This window comes from Globicephala melas, chromosome 3 (genome assembly GCF_963455315.2).
Source record: "Globicephala melas chromosome 3, mGloMel1.2, whole genome shotgun sequence".
Taxonomy (NCBI): Eukaryota; Metazoa; Chordata; class Mammalia; order Artiodactyla; family Delphinidae; genus Globicephala; species Globicephala melas.
The window spans coordinates 48,879,337-48,903,416 of record NC_083316.1 but is presented as its reverse complement, the minus strand read 5'-3'; the positions used below and the strand labels follow the sequence as shown (position 1 = coordinate 48,903,416).

The window sequence follows — 24,080 nt, the reverse complement described above, 5'->3', positions numbered from 1 at the left end:
AGAATCTGGCTTCCAATGCAGGGGACACGGGTTAGATCTCTGGTTGGGGAACTAAGATCCCACATGCCATAGGGCAACTAAGCCTGCACCGCAACTAGAGAGAAGCCCGCATGCCGCAATGAAGACCCAGCACAGCCAAAAATAATAAAAAATAAGAAAGGAATTTAAGGACTTCTGGATTTGATGCCTGGTAATACAAGATAATAGCTCTCAAACTTCTTATGTTAATAAAATTATCTCTGGATGGTAAAAAAAATTTTTTCTAAGGAAGGACTGAATAATATAATATCTAGGTAGTAATTTCTTCAAAGTTTGCTTGCTTATACATGAATCCTGAGAAAATTAAGGAAAGGAACTAAGTTGAAAGCTACATCTTACAAAGAAAAAAAATTAGGATGCATTGTGATCTGTCTTCTGAATAAAATGCATACCGAAAAAGCTGCTTGTGCATTATGACAGATTAGAAAAATGATCAAAACACTTTAAATCAAGGCTTGAATATGAAGAACATGAAAAACAGCAAATTTTAGAAACCCTACATCTGCACAAACAATTCTAAATTGGCAAAATGGTCACTGCTGACTCTATAAGATATGATTTCAAATAACCAACTTTACAAAGAACCTAGTTTAAAAAATTTGAAGCAGCTTGTCTGATGCTAAAAACTAGCAACTTCAGTCTGGTTTCATGTTGCACTGCATGCACACACAAAGAAACCTACTTGCATATAAATGAAGATAGCTAATTTGCCAAAACCTAAGAAAGCACATACAATACATGCTTATCTGAAACTGCAGAGATAAGCTAATTAAAAAGCCGAGAAAGAAGCCATGGCATGTAGGTAAACCACATGCCTCCCTTCATAAGCAAAGTAGAAAGAGTTGTTTTGAAACCTTCCCCTTCATTTTTTAAAACAAGTGTTCAAAGGAAAAACATGACAATATGCACAGAAAGGAGATGCACATAGGAGGCTAAAGAAAGATGACCCGTAAAAGACCTAAACCAAGAAAAATAATTCTGAAAAGCATGAGCCCACCAAACTAAAACTCTGAATGGGTATACAAAATTTACAAACTTGTTAAAATATATTGTCCCTCTTTAATCAAAAGATGTCTTTACCTTCTCCAAAGACTAAAAAAAAAGATGACTAGAGAGCACTTGAAATGATTTTTCATGTTTCATTTTTAGAAAAATCAGAATGGTTCGTTGGTCTTCAATACCTCTAGAAAGATGTTAAATGTACCCATAATTTTCACTTCAGATATCTTCTTACAATATGAAATCCTCCCACTAATTACATACAAATATTAGGCAGATTTCAAACACTAAAATGAAAAAAGAATTACCCCGCAGCTCAGTTAAAATGTCTATTTTTTGCTCAAGAATAGCTTCAAGTTGTGTAGCATATGAATCTACATCATAGTCTACTTCTTCAGTCATCTCTAGGAGAGCCTTTTCATCTTCTAACCATCGAATAGATTCCTGAAATGACCAAGAAAAAAAAATCAATAATCCAATGAGGCTATTTATAAGACAGAAACCAATTAATAAATTTCATGTTAATCAAACATACTCAAGATAGTATTCTCTAAAATATTAATAACCATAAAACATCTTTATTATAGAGTAAAACTAAGAAATATTTCCTTAAATTTGAACACAAACACCACTGTGACAGGCCAAGTAAGATGACTTCATTTTCCTATTATTACTCTACTTTGAGTGGGGTTTGGGGGAGGGAATGAATCACACACACACACACACACACACACACACACACACACACACAAAATGAGCATAGTAAATCTCAAACTTCAACAGCTGTCCCTAAAATAGAGACAACGGGTGTAATAATAAAGTTACTGATCAATCTGATGAGGCCTATGGGAGCCCAGAACTTGTAAATCATCTGGAATTAACGTATCTATTTGGGGCCTCACAGTGGTTGAGCCAAGAGGTAATCCTAAATTCTACGCACTAGCTCTTCAATATTATCGACTGTAAGGGAACACTGGATAGCCCTTTTTTTTTTGGCCGCACCGTGTGGCTTGCAGAATCTTAGCTCCCTGACCAGGTATTGAACCCGCGCCCTCCACAGTGAAAGCGCAGAGTCCTAACCACTGGACAGCCAGGGAATTCCCAGGATAGCCCGTTTTAGAAGAGTCAAATGAACCACTAAACAGTAGCTACTTACTACTATTCATAAATGCTTCAAGGAAACCATTCCTTTTTTAAAAAAATAATTAATTAGTTATGTTTGGCTACGTCGGGTCTTTGTTGCTGTGTGCGGGCTTTCTCTAGTTGCGGGGAGCGGGGGCTACTCTTCATTGCAGTGCCCGGGCTTCTCATTGCGGTGGCTTCTCTTGTTGCGGAGCATGGGCTCTAGGTGCGCGGGCTTCAGTAGTTGCAGCACACAGGCTCAGTAGTTGTGGCGCATACCTCATTGTAACAAGGCATTCACAAGTCTACTGCTGGATTCCAAGACAATTCAATTGTGCTGCACACACAACTGTTCTATAAATGTACCAATTTAGTTCTGACACATCAAGTATAAATTTGAGTTTGAAAGCCTCACCTGACTGAGTTTTATGGGTGTCCATATTGTTCTAGCAATTTTCTTAAATTACAAGTGTCCTTTTTTGATTTAATCTAAATACCTAGGCCTCTGAAGAGATTCCCATAATATGGATTTGACTAAAACTGTAACAGTTTTAATGTATACGCTATTCTGAAGTTATAAACAGTTCTCTTATGTTTTTGAGACCTTCATCCAAGTGCTTGAATGGCGAGAGCTGAGGAATGTTAATGTCTGTTTACAGATAAATGAAGATTTCTTCAACATCAGAGAAGGAATATAGGTTAACAGGACAAAGGATTTATATACTGTGGGAAGGGGGTGGGGGGCAACCTGACTGTACAGTCTCCATAAATATGTTCAAAATTATCTTCACTTCCTCAAAGGTATCACCCTCCAGAATATTTCCTTTTTTTAAAAAAATAAATTTATTTATTTTATTTTAATTTTTGGCTGCATTGGGTGTTCGTTGCTGCATGCGTGGGTGAGCAGGGGCTACTCTTTGTTGCAGTGCGTGGGCTTCTCATTGCAGTGGCTTCTCCTGTTGGGGAGCACGGGCTCTATTTGTGCAGGCTCAGTAGTTGTGGCACGTGGGCTCAGTAGTTGTGGCTCACGGGTTCTAGAGTGCAGGCTCAGTAGTTGTGGCGCATGGGCTTAGTTGCTCCACGGCATGTGGGATCTTCCCAGACAGGGCTCAAACCCATGTCCCCTGCATTGGCAGGCGCTTTCTTAACCACTGTGCCACCAGCGAAGTCCCCAGAATATTTTCTTGTTTATAAAAAGGGAGAGGGGAGGATCGTATGGTAAAAGGTTTTTTAAAATAGGTTTAACACACAATGGGATAAATACCTAAGGAGTTACTGCTATAGGAAGGGATATAATACCCCTCAGTCATCTGCCACTGACAGCTCAGTCAGTACAGTAACTCTCCTGAAATACTCCTCCTTTTCTACAAAGACTGACTCTTCCTCAATTGTTCTGATACCCTTTAGCAGAGTTTTTCCTACTGCTGTCAAACAAACTGGCCTACCATGAAGAAAGGGGTAGTGGAGGGTAGAAGTTCAACTCCTCTATAAACGGACAACTGACAAAAGCAAATGAAGTGGGAGAACAGAAGAAATAAAGTAGATCTTTCCATCACAGCTGCAAAGAAAGTTTGTAGTGATCATTCATTCTATTCAAAACGTACTGTGGCATATGCCCTACAAATACACATATACTTACACATAAACAAGTATTATTTTTAGATTAGTGTGATACTCAAAGAATTACAAAAGTTGGTAGTTAATTTTTCTAGAGAAACATTTGATTAAAGATTCTGTCTTACTTTACCTGGAAGACTGCCCTGTGATCTTCTACAACTTGTTCTTCCATTTCTACCATTTGTGAGACAGCTTCGTGGAAAGTAAACAATTGTGGAGAAACCTCTTCTTCCTTAAAATAAAAATAGTTTAAAAATTATGACATAAGTTTATATTTTAAATGTTATAATAAAAAAGTAGTTTTTCTGTGTCATCTACAAAAATGCAACTTAGAAATTGAGGATGCTTGAATGTTAAAGACAACTAAAACAAAACATGAAAGGCAAAGCCACAATTTCTTTTTATGGGTCAAAAATATTTAACATAACACTCAGTAAGACAAACTTAAACACATCAGTAAGAGACAGTTTTCACTTATCCCAAGCTTTACTGCAGAATTACTGTAAAAAAGCAATCTCTTTTGGAGTGCAACTTTTCAAATATACATTTATCACAGGCTAGAAATATACTGAAATATTTCCTCAGTGTTGTTTACTTTCCCTAACAATTTAATTCACATATATGTCTTAAATTTCTTTTCACTAGAAGAGAGACGTAAACATAGTATCTTTCATGACTGTGACTATCAAATTGGTATTCTGAAGGATCCAACTCTTACTAAATTTTAATTTCTGAATTGCATTCTACAATTTACTTACTGGTTTTTACAGAAATTTTAATGGACAATTCACAACTTTATCAACAAAAACTCACATATGTATATGCAACATATATTTTGGTCCTACATCAAGTCAAACTTCTCTGGCCTTGCTTTCTTTTTTGAGCTTCCTTCCCAACTCTAACATCTAATGATTTATTTCCTCAAAATGTGGCTGTAGTGATTGAGAAGTACCCTTAAAATTGTTTTATAAAATGTCAGTAGGTAAAGCAACATTTTTCAAATAAAATACACAATTCTAAATATATGTGTATTTTCATTAAATTAAATATTATAAGTAGACTTTGACTTATTTGACTCTTTCATCAATAAGCTGCCATCCCTAAAAGTTTACATAATCAAGTTGGCTAAAGAATTTTTTATTTTTTCTTTGGGAAAAGAGCCATCTGCTTTTAATCAGGACATGCAGGCATGATTCTCTCATATTCTCTGTCCTTCTGGTAAATACACAGTCAACCACCTTTACTCATTTTATCTGCCCACTTCCCTGCCAAGCCAAGAATGTCCTGTCTTTTCTCTGCTTCAAGATATTATGCAAACTCCTATCACTTCCATGCAGCCCACTCAGAATACTTTTTGTCTATACAACTACTTATGGAATTCTAATGCACTTGATTATCCTCTAGTTTGTCTACCTGTATTACTTTTATCTCCAGGGCATGTCCTGGACACTATCCCATTTTAATCTACCTTGTTAAAATTTAATATAGCAATAAGAATATGTACACATGCACCAATACTTAACTAAAGGCTAATGCTGAACCATCTCAAGACAGTTCCTTGGGGAAGGCAAAGTTGAAAGAAATCCACACTCTTTCATATATAAGGGAGGTTGCAAGAACCCATGATGTCATGCTTAAAGCCTCTGGATTAGTTCTGGTCACCTAGCCAACCTCTCCAAATTAAGGTCCTGCAAAGACCAAATAGATGCAAGAATAAAATGTGAGAGATCTGCTATAGGGAGTGCCTATCTTGTTCTGGTTTTCCATATCTCTGGAAGCACCGTATCTAGGAGCAATGCAGGGTTTGCTTTAAGGAATTTTTTTTTTTGCTTTAAGGATTTAAAAAGCAACTGCAGTCTCTTTCAAACGTTTTGGGGACAGGGGATAGACTAACGCCAGGATTTCATTTTTAGGTCTTTATCCTCTATGGTTCAAAGTTCAGAACTCTTATTTTATTTTTTTATTTTATTTCATTTTATTTTTTGCGGTACGCGGGCCTCTCACTGTTGTGGCCTCTCCCGTTGCGGAGCATAGGCTCCCGTCGCGCAGGCTCAGCGGCCACGGCTCACGGGCCCAGCCGCTCCGCGGCATGTGGGATCTTCCCGGACCGGGGCACGAACCCGTGTCCCCTGCATCGGCAGGCGGACTCTCAACCACTGCACCACCAGGGAAGCCCAGAACTCTTATTTTAAACCAGGTTTCTTAACTTCGACACTACAGACATTTTTGGGGGGAGGAGGAAGGCTGTCCCTGTGCATTGTATGTTTAGCATCATCCCTGGCCTCAACCCACTGGATGTTAGCAACACCATCCCACCTGTGACGACCAAAAAATATCTCCATACATTTTTCCCTGGAGAGGGGCCAAGTCACTCTTGGTTGAGAACTGCTGCATTGAGTCCTACTTTGTAGAGTATTTTGAAACATGATAACAAAAAGTAGGATATCCGTTTGTTTACTCTAGAATATTTTGGACTTTAAAATACCTGCTGGAAAGTACAAAAACATTAACTTAAGTTATACTGTTTCCAAAGAATATCTTATTGCAGCAAGCAATCAATTTAGCTGACCTAAGATTTCACTCTGGTATAAGAAAGACCCAGATTTCAATCCTGCTGGGCTTCAGTACTTACTACTTGTATGATCTTAGTCAAGTTAAAAACAGGGATAATTATAGTATCTACCACACTGAATTGTGAGGACTATACCAGATCATAAGATGCCTAGCAAATATATGTCATGAAGTAAGCAACTAATAAATGCTACCTTTATCATTATAAGAAAATGCCACTATAGGATTCTTAGTGGGAAAAGAATGATACAAAACTATATAGATTATACATTTAAAAAATGAAGTTAAATAACTATGTGAAAATGTGTTTGTGCTTTTTTGTTCTTTCTTTATACCTCATTGTCCTTATACAGTGGGCACATATTATTATTTTTAAGTAACAGGGGAATCAGAATTTTAAATTTATGAAATGTCACCAAACATTCAAAAATACAGAAAGCAACCAGATTTAACAAATGTCAGATTTTTTCCATTTTTGATACAGTTCATGAATCCTTTTAATGCATGTGCATGTGTCCATAATCTTGTTCTAAGCTTTATACATGTGATATATTGTATGTACAATTCTTAAACTTGTTTTTTCCCTGTATTACTTTAAAAATCCCCCAATTTTAACATCAGTATAAAATCTGGAAAAAAGAATAGTTAGATCAGGGGTCAGTGAACTTTAGTACATATTTTGGGGTTGTGAGCCATACAATCTTTGTCACCTCTGGTCTTAATGAGCAGGGCCATGTTTCAACAAAACTTTATTTGTAAAAACAGATGGCAGGCCCATAGGCTGTAGTTTGCTGATCCCTGACTTAGATGATAGTTTTCACTTATTCTGCTATGGATGAAATGACTTAGATAATTACAACTATATTATGTAACTTACATTTTGTTCACAAAGAAGTTTTAGATCATCCCTCTGAGGGGAACTCCCCACACCCCACTGTGCCTCTAAATCATCAATCTGATTTGGTGGATGGTGCATTATTGGACGGACATCACTAGCAGCAGTTGGATCCACAGTCAATTCTTTCACCCTATAAACACATAAGAGGTATCTATAATTAACAAAGATTCATGCAGAGGAACAAGAAATATCAACCTATTTAATATAAAAGCAATTCAATAAACATATTAATATTGATGATGTCAGCTTTCCAGATCAAATCTAACTGAAATCTGTTGAAATACTAAAGGTATGTTTAGCTGTGAAGCTTTAGGAATTTACTTAGGTATATAACTTTACAATTACTTCAAACATAATTACTGTGCATTACAAATTGAGAATCAACAAAGTATGCAGATTCAGTATTTCAAAATAAATAAGAGACACTTGTTGCAACTAAATTGCTGAATAGAAAAATGCTAACAGTGGCACTTAGATCAATAAATAAATCACAGTCAAAAATCAGGGATTTTTTTGTTTTTTGGCCGCACCGTGTGTCACACGGGATCTCAGTTCCCTGACCAGGGATTGAACCTGCACACCCAGCAGTGGAAGCGTGGAGTCTTAACCACTGGACCGCCAGGGAAGTCCCCCAAAATCAAAGAATTTAATACACTTTGCAGATTTGGTAGTTAGAAGGCTCAATTAAAATAGCTACATGTGAAATATTTCTAATCTATAAAGATTATAAGCTGTAAAGTTCTATCATTAAAAAAAGTTTACCCCTTAAACTTCAATTTACATATTTGGGAGAGGGTACACTTTTTAAGTCAAGAGGAGCCTTGTGATTTCCTTGCAGACAGAAAGAATGTAAACTATTCATTTTAAATAAGACAGTTTATCCTTCAATGGTAAATATGCAAAGATGACATCATCCTTAAAAAGATGAGAGGGGAAAAGGAAGCCTGAATTCTAAATCAACATTTTAAAGCAAATTAATAAAGTACATAAAAATGAAGATCATGCAGTATAACCACCACCTGCCAAACAAAATGAAAATGAAAAATAAAATGGCTCAGGACAAAAGTATATGCTATGAAAGTAAATGCTATAAAACATGTATACATAGCACAATCCAAAAGAAACTATTAAAATAAACATCTTATGTATAGAATGAAGTAGACCTGGTAATTGAAGGAGAAAAGTCGTCATACTCATAAGAAGGAGAGAGATCAGGGCGACTGCCACTACCCTGTGAGAAGGGAATGTCTGATGGACTAATTCCAAACTCCTTTACTCTGCAGCACCAAAACAGCAACAAATTAAAAGAAAATGCTCTTGTAAAGACAGCAATGCACATTTCAAGTTTGCATTTAGTACTCAGTTTAATTTGTTTAGAAAAGGATCAACGTTGTTATGACAATATATTTACACTATCTTAAAAATAATCAATGTGAAGAGGATTTTGAACCCCTCTGTTCTATTGACTCCCTACTCCATAGTCCTTCCTTTTCTCATGATCTTTCTAGAAGTTTAACGAGTCCATCACCTAAATTTGAAATGCCCTGTATTTAGCTACATGACCACTCATGTCTAATTTCCTTGTGTAGTCAATACCATGAATATTTTATTAGCATTAATGAGTCCTCAACACTCTTGCAGTCTTTTCAAACAGGACACAAGAGAATTAAGTCCTAATGGCATACGCCATTTATAATTAATTAACTTCTTTCCTATGCACCTAGAATGGTATTAGCTATAAAGCAATCCTTGAACAAACTGAGAAAACAGTCACTCAGATAATTTCCTGTGTTTGGTGATTCAGGTGATGAACAATGGTGAAAAAAATCCTTTAGCAATGGAATTTAAATTGCTTTTGCTAATGTCTCTGACAGTTATATTTAACTAAATCATGGCTTTTATGATCCAATTTTTGTGACTCCCTATGTCCTCTTTAGGCCAATCCCATTTCATAACAGTAGGCAATATTTATTAATTACTTCCTATATATCAGATATTATGATTAATATTTTAAGACATTATATTATTTAATCATTACGACAATATTGTGATATTATTATCACCACTTTACAGATGAGAAATAGGTTCAGAGCAATAAAGTATCTTACCCAAGTTCATTCAATGAGAATGTGGCATAACTGAGGCTCAAACCTAGCTGTGAGTACGAACCTTATGTTTAAACACTTCAATATACTAACCATATTCTCTGTTTTTCTCATTACTTCTCTTAGGTTGAACTAAATGAAATTACTATTGGTATACATCAAAAATAGTCACATAGATCAAACTAATAATTCCTTTTATTTAGAATCTTTATTTGACCTATTGGTAATATCTACTCTGAAAGGTTGAATACCAGATTCCTTTGCCTTTATCCTTTTGGAAAGCTTATTTACACACGTGCTGACAAACCTAAATTTCTAATACTGACTTAATAACTCTTTTTACTCCCAACCCCATTACTTATTCTTTCAGAATCTCCTAATTTAGATACCTATTAGCCCCTAACCACACATTTTTCCTCTATTCAAAGCTCTCTTGCCCAACCTAAACTATTCTATATGCAGTAATTATATTCCTCAAATGAGCTATCAAATGAGGTTGAAAATCTTTATTCCTAGAGATATGGAAATAGAAGACAGAATTATTTGTCCTAGATGGTTAGTAATGGTTGCAAATGAATCACATTACGTGATAATAAATTAAAATATTTTACTTGGACCTAAATGAACTAGAGGAATAACCAGATACAGCATTTTCACATCAGGGGGATTCCTTTGCAGCCAGAAGTCTGAAGACATGGAGGGTTTTAATTCTACAACACGGCAATCATTTTACTACACTAAGCTGTTCCTCATCTCTCCCATGAACAATTCTGAAACAAGAAGCATTTTAAATTAATGAAAAAAACCCCACAATACCAAAAATGTTCACTACAAAGAATGATTAAAAGTACTATAGGGGCTTCCCTGGTGTCGCAGTGGTTGGGAGTCCGCCTGCTGATGCAGGGGACGTGGGTTCATGCCCTGGTCTGGGAAGATCCCACATGCTGCGGAGCGGCTGGGCCCGTGAGCCATGCCGCTGAGCCTGCTTGCTCCGCAACGGGAGAGGCCACAACAGTGAGAGGCCCGCGTACCGCACAAAAAAAAAAAAAAAAAAAAAAAAGTACTATAAAGGTTCATAGCTAGAATCTTATAATTCAAAGTTTAAAGGGTATTAAATTTAAAAATAAAGTTCAATTATTTTTAAAAGTTATTATTTTTAATATCTTTACAAAAGGTCAATAAGTTTATACTTTCCAACAGTTTTTACTGATGATTTTTAAAAATCTCTTTAGTTGAAGCAAAAGCAAAATACCAAAGAACAAAGCGTATGATCTCATTTATGTGAAGTTCAAATACAGCTACCTATATTGTTCAGGGATACATTCATAGGTAGTAAAACTATTTTTAAAAAGAGGGAAAGAAAATTGAGAAATTTATTCCACAAAAGTCAGGACAATGGCTACCTTGGGGTAGAAATTAATGGATTTAGGCATGTTATTCAGGATTCGTGATTAGAAAGGGACACATGGGGAATTTTCTGGGGGACTGGAAATGTTTTATTTCTTGGTCTGATGACAGGAATTTTCACTTTGTAAATATTCATTAAATTATTCACTTGTGTTTTGGGTACTTTTCTGTATGCATATGTATTTCATACTTTAATGAAAGATTAAAAATAAAATTTCCATAGTGATTAAAACAAAAAAATAGTACAAATACTCATGTTTAGCAAAATTAAGAGATTCTCCACACTAGAAATGGAATACAAAGAGGAATTTTATCTCTAGGTTAAAATCACAAATGCAATATGTGATAATACAAATTTAAAACTATATATATAGTCATTCAAAACAAGAGCAATGGGAACAAATCTCTGGAACAAATATAAACATGCCTATTACAATCCAAAATTCCAAGGGCATTTTGTGACTATAAGGAATAAACTGCTTTAATAATGTGTAACGCTTTTTGTCCTCTCATTTGTAATAATGCAATTGTCTATTAACGTCTGTAACACTATTGCCATAAATAATAAAATGTAACCCATACAGAACACCAGAAAGAACTGTGCTATCCCTACTTAAACCCTAGCTTCCCCATGTATAATATTTAAGATTATCAGAAATAATTTTCAGCATATGCAAAACAATTTAAGAAATACGGACTGGCTCCTGATACTCACTTACTTTTGAGTCTTAATATAATAATAAGAATTTTCATGATTTAAATATAGTAAAATATTATGAAATATAACTTGGTTAATGGAAAAATACAATCATGTTCTATGATTTTAAGACCTATTCTACTAAAAATATGTCTTCCCAAATTACACAACACATTTCCAATTATTTTTAGAATATGACAAAATGATTCTAGACATCATTTCAATGAATAACATGCAAATTTTTTTTGAAAATGTAAAGAGCAATGCAGTAAGATTTACCCTATCAGATATTAAATCGAACCATATATTGTTCTATTCCCTTCAAATTTCAAAATAAATAACCATTTCTCATACCTATTTGCATATCTTAATGTATTGAGAGTATTTTCACAGGATGCCATGCCTGGAGAGATTGTGGCAATCTATGGGGGAAAAATGCAAAGGTAAAGAAAATGTTATAAATGATGACAAATAATACTGACATATGGCTCAGTCAGGTCTAATTTTAATATGGTCATCTAAAAAAAGAGTTATTAATGATACCTTAGCTCCAAGATAATTCACTATCTCATACCCATAATCAAAGAATAATTATAAACTCCAGTTAAAATATAAACAACTCTGATGGCACCACAAAATGATCAAATATCAGGCAGAAAATGGAGGTCAACACCTAGAAGAAGGGAGTAACATTGAGTGACTGTCCGCCCCTACTTTTGATAACTTTTTTTGCCTAAGGGCAAACTCTGCTGCTGTCACACAGGACAACTAAAACTTCAATAGAAATCTGGAGTTTCACTGGTTAAACTAAAGGATGGAGTTTGGAGGTAGGCACCATAGCAGCTGGGAAGTGAAGTTTGTCCCAGAAGAGAAATAACCACAGAGGAAGAAACTCATATTCTACATATATATTTATACTACCCAAATCTCTGGCTGACCCCTGAACACAAGGTTGACTGCAAGAAACATAGCTAAGTCTAAAAGAGCTAAACAGAGATTTCAAGGTCAGTTGATGCCCACAGCTGGGGAGACAAGAGTTGAGTTCAGCTAAGTTAACTGCCAGCTAAAATAACAACAACAACAATAACAAAATCAATAATCTTTAGAAGAACATAACAGAATCCTGAGTGTCCATAAAATATTCATTCATAATGAAAATTATATAATCCAAAATTCTAGATATATGAAGAAATAGAAAAGTGTGACCAATATGCAAGGAAAACAGAAATCAATGAAAACCAATCTCACAGAGACTCAGATGTTGGAATTAGTAGAATGCATTATAACTACAATATAATCCTATCAGACGGGCAGGGACCACATTTCCAAGTATCGCTGTATCTCTCACAATAGACTTTAAATGACTGTCATTAATGTATTTTATAATTTTCCCATATATACTACATAATTATTCATTTACGATTAAAACAAAACAAACAAACTTACCATGCAGGTACGAGAGTTTTCACCTATGAATGAATCTCTTAACACCTGAGTGAGTTTACTTGCTCGGAAAGGAGTATGAGGTTTATTTCTACCTAAGGCTCTGATGCACTCCTGAAAATTAAGAAAGCAAATTTCATAGATTTTACTTCTTATAAACAGTAATCTTAATGAACATATTTAAAACATCTCTTACCATAACCCTAACATTTAAGATCTGATCAGCTCTGAAAATTCTATTAAGAGATTTACAGCATAGTAGAAATGTTCCCATAAATCCTAATTCAAGAAAATGAAATTTGGAAAACAAAAAAACCCAATCCAAAAGACTACTTTATTAATTCCAAAAGATTCTTCTGGAGACTATGATTAGTGTTTAGAAGTAACAGGCAGTAGGATAACTGTAAAAAGTTAAACTTTTAAAGTGGTACTACAAAAGAAAAAAATAGAATGCTTTCTTTGCTTTGCTAGTCAAGGAAGATATATAATAGTGGCCTAACTTTTGAAATTCCACATTTTTCTGAGAAACTTTCTTAGCTCAGTTTTATGGTTCCTTGCCCTCCTTCAAGAAAAAAGACTGATTAATGATTAAGGCCCTCTGGAATCTCCCTAAGCAGCAATGGAATTGGCCTGCTGACTAACAGATCTTTATCTACCTTAAAAAGAATAAATAATATGTGTAAAGAAAATTTCTGGGTACAATATAAATCTGTAACTGCAAACATAAACAACTAAATTTTGATACCTCTCTTACTTATTAGAAAAAACAAATAGTATAATTTTGTAACTGAGTAAACAAAAATGAAGTCAAAAGTAAAAGATTTTTCACAATTAAATGCACTTTATTTACCTTGAGTGCTAAAAGGCTTTTATTAATTTCAGCACCTTCAAGCCTAGTTTGCCTGTCTGCACTGGAAGTATCAGCTCCTCTTTCATTTCCAGCCAAATCGATGAGAGAAAATTTGCCATGTAGTTTTCCTTTCCTTCTAAGAATAATCTGAAACACTGCATGGCTCCGAGATGAATGTGCATTTGCAGATGTTTGACCGGATGTTCTACAATGTAATTAAGAACACTCTGATATGTAAAAAGTTCAATTTATATGTGCAAACCACAATATTTTCATTAAAAAAAGAAAAAACTATTCAGTTTTTATTATTTAAATACAAAAGAGACATTTTGAATTAACAACACAAACATAACCAGATTAATACAATTTAATCTGGCATACTTCAAAAGTTTTTATGAGTAATGATTTTACGTCCAAAATGCGCTGAATAACATCCTTGCTTTGCTTTTGAAAGTATCTAAAACTGATCATGAAACTGTTTCCCTTTCTTAATTAAAATGAGAGCTACCTGCAACTGTTGCCTATGTCAATGAGTTTCAGTACATCTTCAACACATTTGACCTCCCGTTCCTGTAATCCCACCACTTGAACCTGCTGTTTTCCATCTTCGAGCACTCTTAATTTTGTTTTCCTGTTTAGCAAGTCAAAAACCTAAAAAAAAAGAAAGAAAGCTAGCTTTAAAAATAAAAAAAGAATAGTTCTATAAAAATGAGTCATTCAGAGTCTGAAAATTATTTCAAAGAATTCTAGTAATAATGTTATTAGAATAATAATGATCGATACTGAAATTAAAGAGTTTCAAAGGGAATTTTTAAAAATCTCATCACAGAACTTTAACATAATATTCCAAATACATATAACAATTATGTGGTGGCAATGACTGCCCAACAATGTGAATATTGCTGAACTTCTATGCTTAAAAATGGTTAGAATGGTAAATTTTATGTTATGCATTTTTTAACCATAATTTAAAAAACTAAAAAACAAAAAATTATTTTTTTAAGTTTCCACTTACCTTACCACTATAAATTTCAAAAAAGGTTGCATACACTTGAAGTTCTAACTTCTTATAGTTTGGCTTCTTTAGCATTAAAAAAACATCTCGAGCTGTCAATAATTGCATATGGAGAAAATTTATTAAGATGCAATAAATATTGTTTTAAAAAAGCAATTCAAATTTTCCGTTTTTAAAAAGCAATTCTAATCAACTAATGTTTACCTAGAATGATAGTATCAATAAGAAAAATGAAGATTAAAGTGGATATTAATTTTCAAAAGAAAACAGTAGCAATAGTTTTTCTACATTTAAAGTTTAGAGGCCACTCTCCTTCATATTCAAGAAGAGAATGCTACTACTTATCTTTATAAATAGCATAAAATTATAGGCGGTCATAATAAGGTTACTTTCATAATCATACCAAATGGAAACTTTTCACAAAGCAGTTATTCAACAACAAACGCTAAGCTCCAACAATATGCCAGATTACAACACAAACATAATCAAGATTTTTGCCCCCAAAGCACAGTTCTTTTCAAAACAGTCCGCTAATCTAAAACTGACATAATATATAGTAAGTATAGCATTAGTTACCCTTAAAATTCTGGACAGTACTTCCAAATCTTATTTCCAAGCCACCTGAATAATATTCAAGAAGAATATTATAAATAATATGCAAAAAGGGAAGTTACCTGCTAATGCATAAATTCCTTTAGAACAGTCTTGGTTCTTTCCTGAAAAGTCACCTCCCATTGTCTATATGTTAAAAAGAAAATAGAATTTAGGTCTTAGAATTAAGCTATAAGGAAAATAAACTGGCTTCATACCAGGATGTAACTGTAATGAATTACTTACATGAGTCTTTCCACTTCCAGTCTGCCCATAAGCAAAGCATGTAGCCATTCCCCTTTCAAATATAGTTTCCACTAGTGGTCTAGCTGTAAACCTTAAAAATAAAATGTACCAGTCAGAACATACAGTTAATATTTAAATTAAACAAATAAACAATAAAACTAATATCAAGTGTTATTATAAGCAAATCTTATATACCAAGATTTTTAACAAATCAGTGGGATCAACTGCGAGGCCACAATTGACCACTGATTTAAAATTTTAAATACCCATGTCCTAGGATTGCTTAAAGCTCTTTAAGGCATATTTTCAAGCAATAATTCCGAAATAAACAAGGGCCACAATAATAATGGACAGGGGAAAAAACATGATAGTAACTGAGCTAAAGACATAATATATAGAAGACAGTAGGAAAGTTTTAAAAAATAACAACAAAATATGGTAATATCAGCCAGACAAGTAGGACAGATATGAAAACCAAAACCAAAACTAAAAACCCCAACCCAACCCAAAAAAAGTATCAATGGTTTCAACAGAAACAGAATCAAGAGTGGTAATCTCAATACAGAAAAGCTAGAGGGGAAAAAATACAAAAACATTATCTAAACAAGTATAAAAGTGGTAAAATTTCCTTGAATGTGAGTAAGTAAATATAAATTATGCTTATAAGACAATGAATTCTGAGTTGATAGTCTTGATTCAGGAAAAGGATGCCCAAATATTATGTATTGGTATAATCATTGCTGGAGTTAAAATAAAAAGGTAGGGAGGGACAAAAAAATACTTCAATGAGCAGAGCCCTAAAAGCATGATAGAAAACAAATCTACTTTTTACACAGTCTTCAAAAGAATATATGTAGAACACTTTATACAGCTCTATTGATTTTTTTTTAAAGGCACAACTGGAGAAAGTACAGAACAAAAGGAGCAGAAAAATGTTCTAAGCAAAAAGAACTGGAAATGAGTCTGAAGAGTGATCAGACCAAAAAAAAAAAGAAAAAAAAAGGCTAACTTCTCAATCCATAAAAGTTAAGGATAAGAGAAAGGGGAGAGAATCAATACTGGTAAAATTAAGAAGCATAAATACAGGGTGAAACACAAAATGTTTACTAAATCTAGCACATACACAGAAACATACTTTTATTTATAGCGATTTCTTGAAAATGATTACAAAAGTCAGACAGACATATTTTATGAGACAGGAATGGAAGCAGAGAAGGGAGTGAGGGGGGAGGACAGGACTCAGTTCTCAAAAAAGTAAAAAATACACAATTTATAATTATAATTCCCTTTCAAAACAAATTTTTCACAATACCTCTATCTAGCATTCACATGTTCTTTAGTTTTGTCCTCTTTCTTTACAGCTGAACTCCCAGTTTACTGGCTTAAGACCAGTGGAGTTGGTCTTATCTCATTTATAACATCTTCAATTCTTAGGATTCTTATTAACCCTTTAACTTTCTGTTTTCCAGTCAAATTTATAAAATAAAAGGGCAATGAAACATAGCATTCAAGTAACTCAAGACAATTTAATATAGACTGAAATAACAATGCTGCTAAAACTGACCTATTAAATAATAAGAAGTAAATGTTTACAAACTATGTATAAAAATCTAAATTTGGATAAAAATGTGGGATATCAATGCACAATACATGTAAGTTTGAGTTGTTTGTAAGTTGAAAATGTGAACATGCAAGAATTTCATGTACTAAAACTACTCCAAAGCTTAGAAATGATAAAACTAGGGAAATGCAAGTAGATTTACAGAACTTTTTTTTCCTTAAGTGGCCATATGTGCTAAATAAAGATTCAGACAAATAAGTGACGGATGTATAACAGTTATTTCAAATTTCTTCACTACTGCAGAGATCAAAAAGTAAAAAATAGCCACATCCCATCTCTAGAGGTACAGAAAATGTTTTCTAGAAATTCCTTATCCATACATATGGTATGTTATATAGTGTATAAAGTTAATCATTAATGAAAACTGATTTGGGGAGCATTAAAGAAAACAAGTGTTAAAATTCATGATCATGTTTATTAAATATTCTTATTTGTTTAAACTCAGGGGGAAAGAAAAGGATATTACACCTCTGGAGAGATATGCCAAGATCAACATAAGTTTCAGTGGTGGTGGTAAACACACAGTATAAGAACAAAATTCTGATTTAAAACAAATTTACCTACCTGTAAACCATTTCATTAGGAGCAGAGTCATCAAAGGCATAATCAAAACGAAATGTTTGGTTTTCTAGGTACCTTGTTAAATCTACTTTTTGTTTTGGTTCATGTACCATCACAACATCTTTACTAGGGATTGTGATTACATCAAGATCTTTCATTTGAGTTTCTAAAAGAATAAATGAAAATCAGTACCCAGTAATTTTCACAGTATTTGAATTAATGCACAAAAATTATTTTAAGTAGTAAGAATTTCGATAAAAGTAGTAAGTCCTGTAAATATAAATATCCCATAAATATGCCATTCAAGTAAACAGAATATTTCAACAACAGAGTAAAAAAAAAAAAAAAATCAAGATTTCTGTAAAGCCAGGAATGGCAAAAATTCTTAGAACAGTATCACATCAACAGACCTAACCACAGAAATCTGTATAATGGTTATGTACAAATGAAATGATTTACATTTAACTCTTCCAAACCAATCTGATTTCTGCTATTATCAAAATAAATTGCAAACAGGACAAAACTGAACCCTTGATTAGAACTCAATAAGCATACCTTTTTTATTGAGTGGTCGTTTTCTTACACAAACACATATCCTATGTTCATCAATCTAGAAATAAAATATTTTTTTCCAGTGATTATCAATGGTATATAAAACACTGAAAAGTTAATTATGTAATATTTCCTCCCGAGGTTTTAGAAATTTATGCATAGCATAAATAGGATAAGTAAGCTTAAAAAACAAATTAGCTTGAAGAAATTTTAATAGCCATCAGACACAATTATTTCAAAAATTCTAAGTATAATGGAAACTCGCTTATTTTGTCATTTGGTAAACCACTAGGAAATAACTTTGTAGAGGACACCACCACTCTTAGTAGCAATAGGTTCACGTTAAGAAACTACCTTATTCACTTCAAGATGTGCTGTATACGACAAAAGTAAAATTTCCTACCAAGTGGCATATTTTCAGATTGATTATAGGGAAAATTATAGGCAAAGATAACTAGCTGTAGACAAGAAACACAGTTCTCAGAAGATTATTGGCCAAAATAATTTGAACAATTTTATAATATGCCAATTCTTAGACATTAAATTTTTTCATAAAATTAATGTTCCCAATACTTGCCTTCTAATGATATTTAGTATAAAGCAGGAATTGGCAAAGTACGGCCTGAAAGCCTAATCCAAGCCACTACCCACTTTTGTAAAGTTTTACTGAAACAGCCATACCTATTTATTTATGTATTGTCTATGGCTGCTTTTCATACTACAAAGGCAGAATTGAGTAGTTGTAACAAAGACCATATGGTTCAAAGCCAAAAATATCAGGCCCTTTTCAGAAAAAGTTTTCCAGTCACTGTCATAAAGTATGAGCTCAGATGTAGGTTAAACAAATGAAAGGGTAGCAAGGAGTAAAATATATGAGATGCAAATGTTATGAACTACTCTATTAAATCATATGTAATACACCTGCCTTAACACAGGTGTATTATATGTATTTTGTGTACCCAATACATTCCGTATACACTAGGTCAGATGTATTTTGTGTACCCAATACATTCCGTATACACTAAGTCAGATGTATTTTGTGTACCCAATTCATTCTGTATACACTAGGTCAGATGGATCATTTTTCATAAATACAAGTTACTCACAAAAGTATTCCCTGTTCAATAAATTCCCATTCTTCAATAGGAAAGGAGGTGCATAAGACAGAACATTCTTCAAGCACTAGATTTCTAGTTTACAGCAGTCCTCAACAGCCATCACTTATTGTTAAAAGCCAGAGTAACATTTATTTTAAAATAAATTAGTAGTAAGTTGGAATGATGGTGGGATCTACGGCCCAAGCCAAGAGGAAACAAACTTGGAATTGAGATAAAAGTATAAGTGATGGTCAGAAAGGAAAGTGGGTCTTCTGACATCATCCTTGACTGTTGCTCTGTCCTACCAAGGACACAGAGGCTTGCTTTGAAGTGGATTATCTTTGTGAGATGCATGTCTAACGTATCAAATTATGGGAAATAATGAGAAAATAAGGGTAAGTGCGAGTGGTTTCTTTCTTTCTTTCTTTTTTTTTTTTTGGATGCATCACGTGGCTTGTGGGATCTTAGTTCCCAGACCAGCGACTGAACCCGGGCCTTTGGCAGTAAGAGCGCAGAGCCCTAACCACTGGACCGCCAGGGAATTCCCAACGGTTTCTTGATCTTCTTAAAATAGAGAAGGAGAAGAAGCACCCATAAAGAGAGAAAAAATTACAGAACTAAATACAGTATTAACTTAGGGGGTATCAAACATGTTTTTATTTACAGCATAAAAAGTTCCAGAACAACTGTTAATAAAGAATCTTACAGGATCTGCTGTTGTTAATGGTCTATAATCCAAACTTCCTCTAAAGTCTCTGATCATACACATAATTTCATAATTTGGGTTTGTAGCGTCAACATCCTGTAAGAAGACAGAGAATTCATCATTTATTATAATTACAATAATGTAGTATTTGTTGCGTTTATGTTATATATGGTTTGAAAATTAAATAGGTTGCGTCATTTATAACAGCCAAGCCCAAACTCAAACCTGAGATGTGATATAGTTTCAGAGTTCAAGATTAATAGTATGCCTAGGAATCACTTTCATATTAAAAAACACAATTCTGTTAGTCTACATGCCTTCTGTTAACTCCAAACAAAATACTCCTTATTAAAACCACCTTTGACCTATTTCAAATATGTTATACGTATACCTTAATTCTCCTAGAAAACTGAGCAAAACAAAAACAGTGTTCATCCTAAACATCAATAAAGAACTCTAGAAAAGCCGAAATTCTTAGAAAAATGCATTTAATCAGATTCTTCTTCCTAATTCCTAATTCAGTGTTTCAGCAAAGTAGAACTATGGATTCATTTATGTTTATTTCCTATTATTAATGACTCTCTAAAAAAAACTAAGGCATGGTATAATACAGCCCCAAATCAATAGGACATAGAATTTAAAGGAATCAAAAGCCAAGATAATTTTTTCAATCTTTAAAATTCAAACTACTGCATGCTAACTGCAATTTACTATTTTGCTTCAAAACTGAGAAAATTCAGATTAAGATACAAATAGCAACAGTTAACAGCCTCTCCTAGCTATGAGTATAAATTGTTAAACATTTTAGGTCAGGTTCTTTTTCCCATATACTATATGCAGACTTGCTTTGAGTACAACTAAATTTCAAAACTGTTAATGTAACATACTGTCAATTAACCTTTTGGGAAATAACACCAACTATGTCAACTGAGAAGCAGAATGTAAAGAAGAGGTCACAAAGAGATGTAAAAGTATTATGAAGTACCCACAGGAAACACCAGGTGGCATCTGTACTAAGTATCAGTAGATACAAGCATTATTCAAAACCCAACTGGTCATTCTCAGGTCACTTTCAGATATAAGTTGATTTATTCAGGTTGAGTATTATACTGATTCCACAATTCCACAACACAACATCTTTATGGTTAAGGGCATTTGAACATACTCCTAAATAAGGAAACAATCCTGGTATTACAGGAAACAAGTTCTGAGAATATAATAGATACTATGCAAGCACAATGGAGGAATTATTTGTACAATAGCATAATTTCTAATATGTGAAGACCTGTAGAGAGATAAAAGACCAGTCTTCTAAGCAACTTTTCCATTGCTAGTAAAGTTTTGCTACTATCTAAAGGAAATGTGAGAAGAGGGGCACATCAGAGATACTCTCAACATCTAGTATAAATCAACACACAACGAATTTCCACCCTTTCATTGTGATATGCTGAACTTATTAACCATGGAAAAACAATAAAATGGATAGTATAACCATATACCTTAACTTGATGTTTTTCTGAATGTATTTTTAGTCCTTTTAAAAAGCCAAAATCCTATTATTCTCAATGTTATACATCCATTAGAGTTCTGTAACACAATGGCTTACTATTCAAAATGGAACAAGCTTTAAGACTAACACATACCCACTAAAACTTGAAAAGTTTATGTAGTAAAAAATCTGTTACGATAACTTATTTCCCCAAGAGTTTATATTATTCCTCAATATCAATTTAAGGAACTATATTGAAATCTTTAAATGAATGCCTCAATTATTTTTTCATAAGCCAATCACTTTCACTGACACAGTCTAATCCTTGGTTGGTGCATAAACAAAATATGTTTCTGTTACAAACCTGGGCTCTTTTTTCTCTAAGTTCTTGCTGTTGTAGTCTCCTTTTTTCCCGTTTTTCTTGCAATTTCTCTACTTCTTTCACACAATTAGATTTTCTACGTGCTGGAAGAAACAGATGAGCTGTAGAAGCCTAGTTTTCTTTTTAGAGTACCATACTTATACACAAAAATTTTATGTATGAAATTTTACCACACACACCAAAATAAGGTACACAGTGACAAAACATGCCTATGACAAATGTGAACTTTACTTATGAGCTGCTTTAACAAAGCTAGGAACAGGACAATATACAAATAAGAGTCATGAAAAATGACTCTAACATATTGATACGTGTCATCTCTTGGTTTAGAATCAAAGATCTTTGAATTGGAAAGGATCAAAAAGCATAAGTATTTCTTTTATAACATCTGTCAAAATTATCTGGCCATAATTTTAAATTCAAAGCAACTGAAACATTGTTATATTTTTATATTTATAAATTGTTTCCTCCAAAATATACATTTAAAAACCCAATTAACAGACTAAACTAACAACAAAAAAATTTTTCCACAATGGTAAAAATAAAATCTGCAATTAAGTTTGTAATTTGGCGACTTATAAAGTTGACCAAGAGAAAATACATGTATGCCTAAAATGACTGAATCCTTGATACATGATTTACATACAAGGGGGTCCAAATTCCTTTTTTGCAGCTTGAACTGGAGATATATCTGAAACACTACCATTCTGTTGTGCAGAGGAAGACTGTTCAGGAAGTTGACTAGGCCGCGCGCGTGCAGAACCAACCACTGAAAGTGAAACAAAATTTCAAAATATATGTAATAATCAATTCTGTTCAATAAATAAAACTCAATCTGAATAATTTATAAAAAAACAAGCCAAGCTTGATTTTAAATAGTAATTTTTAAAAAGTAAGTGTGCAAAATACAGATTTTATACGCATTCTCATTTTGAAAAACTTACACAATTCAGAAATACAGCAAGTAAAAACATAAAAGTCCTGCAACCCTCCTTTTGTTCTAAATCCCACTCTTTGCTTGTCAAATACGCAAATCCTCAACAGAGAATTTCCCACTGTGGATGTTACAAAAGTGGAAAAAGCAGTATTAAGTTAAATATAAATATCACATTTTACAAAGAAATATAAATTTTCACAAGACTCAAAGAATAGTGCTGAAAGTGCAGGACTTTCCCTCTACCTCCAATCTTTCCTCTAATACCTACACCTGTCCTGCCTCAGCATCCATACATACAGAGGAAACATCACTATGAGAAAGGACCATTCTGTACTGCTGAATAGTAGAAAAGAAATTAACTGTGCTTTATATCACCTAGCTGAAAACATATGAGAGATCTGAAATTAACTGCAATTGATACCTGTTCGACTTGTCTTCAAAGTTACCCATGACATTTTTTGAAAGTTTGTTAGCCAGAAAATAATGTAAAAATATCACAATGACTAAACTTACCCTTGTGAATCAATTAACTACTACCCCATTCCTTTCTTTCTCATAATACTCTCCTCAAATCTGAAAAATTATTGGGTAAATAAGATGCCTCAAAATGGCATATATCACGGAGTTTCACATTCATCACATACCTTTATAAATCATTTTTTTTATATCACTGACATTATTGTGTTGGGAAATCAAGACGATATCAATCTTAAAATTAGCCATGTAACGTTTAAATGAATAACAACATCAAGGGTAATATTTACTTTTGATTTACCTTGTCAGGGCAATAGGCAAAATTAATAGGTAAATTTTTACCTCTATTATCTCTTGGAGGAGGATCATTCTTAATAGAAGCCACAGTCCGTCGATTCTATAGAAAAGAAAATGTTCATTTTACTTTCTCTCTTTACTCCTCATATATATGTCTATCATAATCAGCTTCCTTTATTTATTTATTTTTTGCTTTTTTTTTTATTGTGGTTTCAATAGAGAAATACATCATCCACTCACAAAATAGCTCTTGAAAAATACAAGTACAGATACTATAACACAAAGCAAACTCTAGTCATGAGACACTACGTACATCATGCGAAACCAACAGTCTGATCTCCAGGTTATGAAAACTAGAATTAAA

At 33.5% G+C, this 24,080-nt stretch overlaps 1 protein-coding gene across 4 annotated transcripts in view; it reads right to left on the bottom strand.

Annotated features, from left to right (window-relative positions):
- The window catches only part of KIF2A (kinesin family member 2A), a 70,446-nt gene that overhangs the window by 3,944 nt on the left and 42,422 nt on the right, over positions 1 to 24,080 (bottom strand). Inside the window, exons 4-20 of one of the 4 annotated variants that reach the window (XM_060295807.2) lie at positions 23,762 to 23,816; positions 22,712 to 22,777; positions 21,991 to 22,091; positions 20,138 to 20,233; positions 18,338 to 18,392; positions 17,786 to 17,948; positions 15,601 to 15,691; positions 15,438 to 15,501; positions 14,764 to 14,855; positions 14,257 to 14,399; positions 13,749 to 13,953; positions 12,902 to 13,012; positions 11,810 to 11,877; positions 8,410 to 8,523; positions 7,226 to 7,376; positions 3,908 to 4,009; positions 1,347 to 1,482 (exon numbers count right to left, since the gene is read on the bottom strand). In XM_060295807.2, coding sequence (XP_060151790.1) covers positions 1,347 to 1,482; positions 3,908 to 4,009; positions 7,226 to 7,376; positions 8,410 to 8,523; positions 11,810 to 11,877; positions 12,902 to 13,012; positions 13,749 to 13,953; positions 14,257 to 14,399; positions 14,764 to 14,855; positions 15,438 to 15,501; positions 15,601 to 15,691; positions 17,786 to 17,948; positions 18,338 to 18,392; positions 20,138 to 20,233; positions 21,991 to 22,091; positions 22,712 to 22,777; positions 23,762 to 23,816 — 1,813 coding nt within the window. Of the gene's footprint in view, positions 1 to 1,346; positions 1,483 to 3,907; positions 4,010 to 7,225; positions 7,377 to 8,409; positions 8,524 to 11,809; positions 11,878 to 12,901; positions 13,013 to 13,748; positions 13,954 to 14,256; positions 14,400 to 14,763; positions 14,856 to 15,437; positions 15,502 to 15,600; positions 15,692 to 17,785; positions 17,949 to 18,337; positions 18,393 to 20,137; positions 20,234 to 21,990; positions 22,092 to 22,654; positions 22,778 to 23,761; positions 23,817 to 24,080 lie in introns of all 4 variants that reach the window. The other 3 variants (XM_030843989.3, XM_030843978.3, XM_030843971.3) reach the window with 3 other exon arrangements.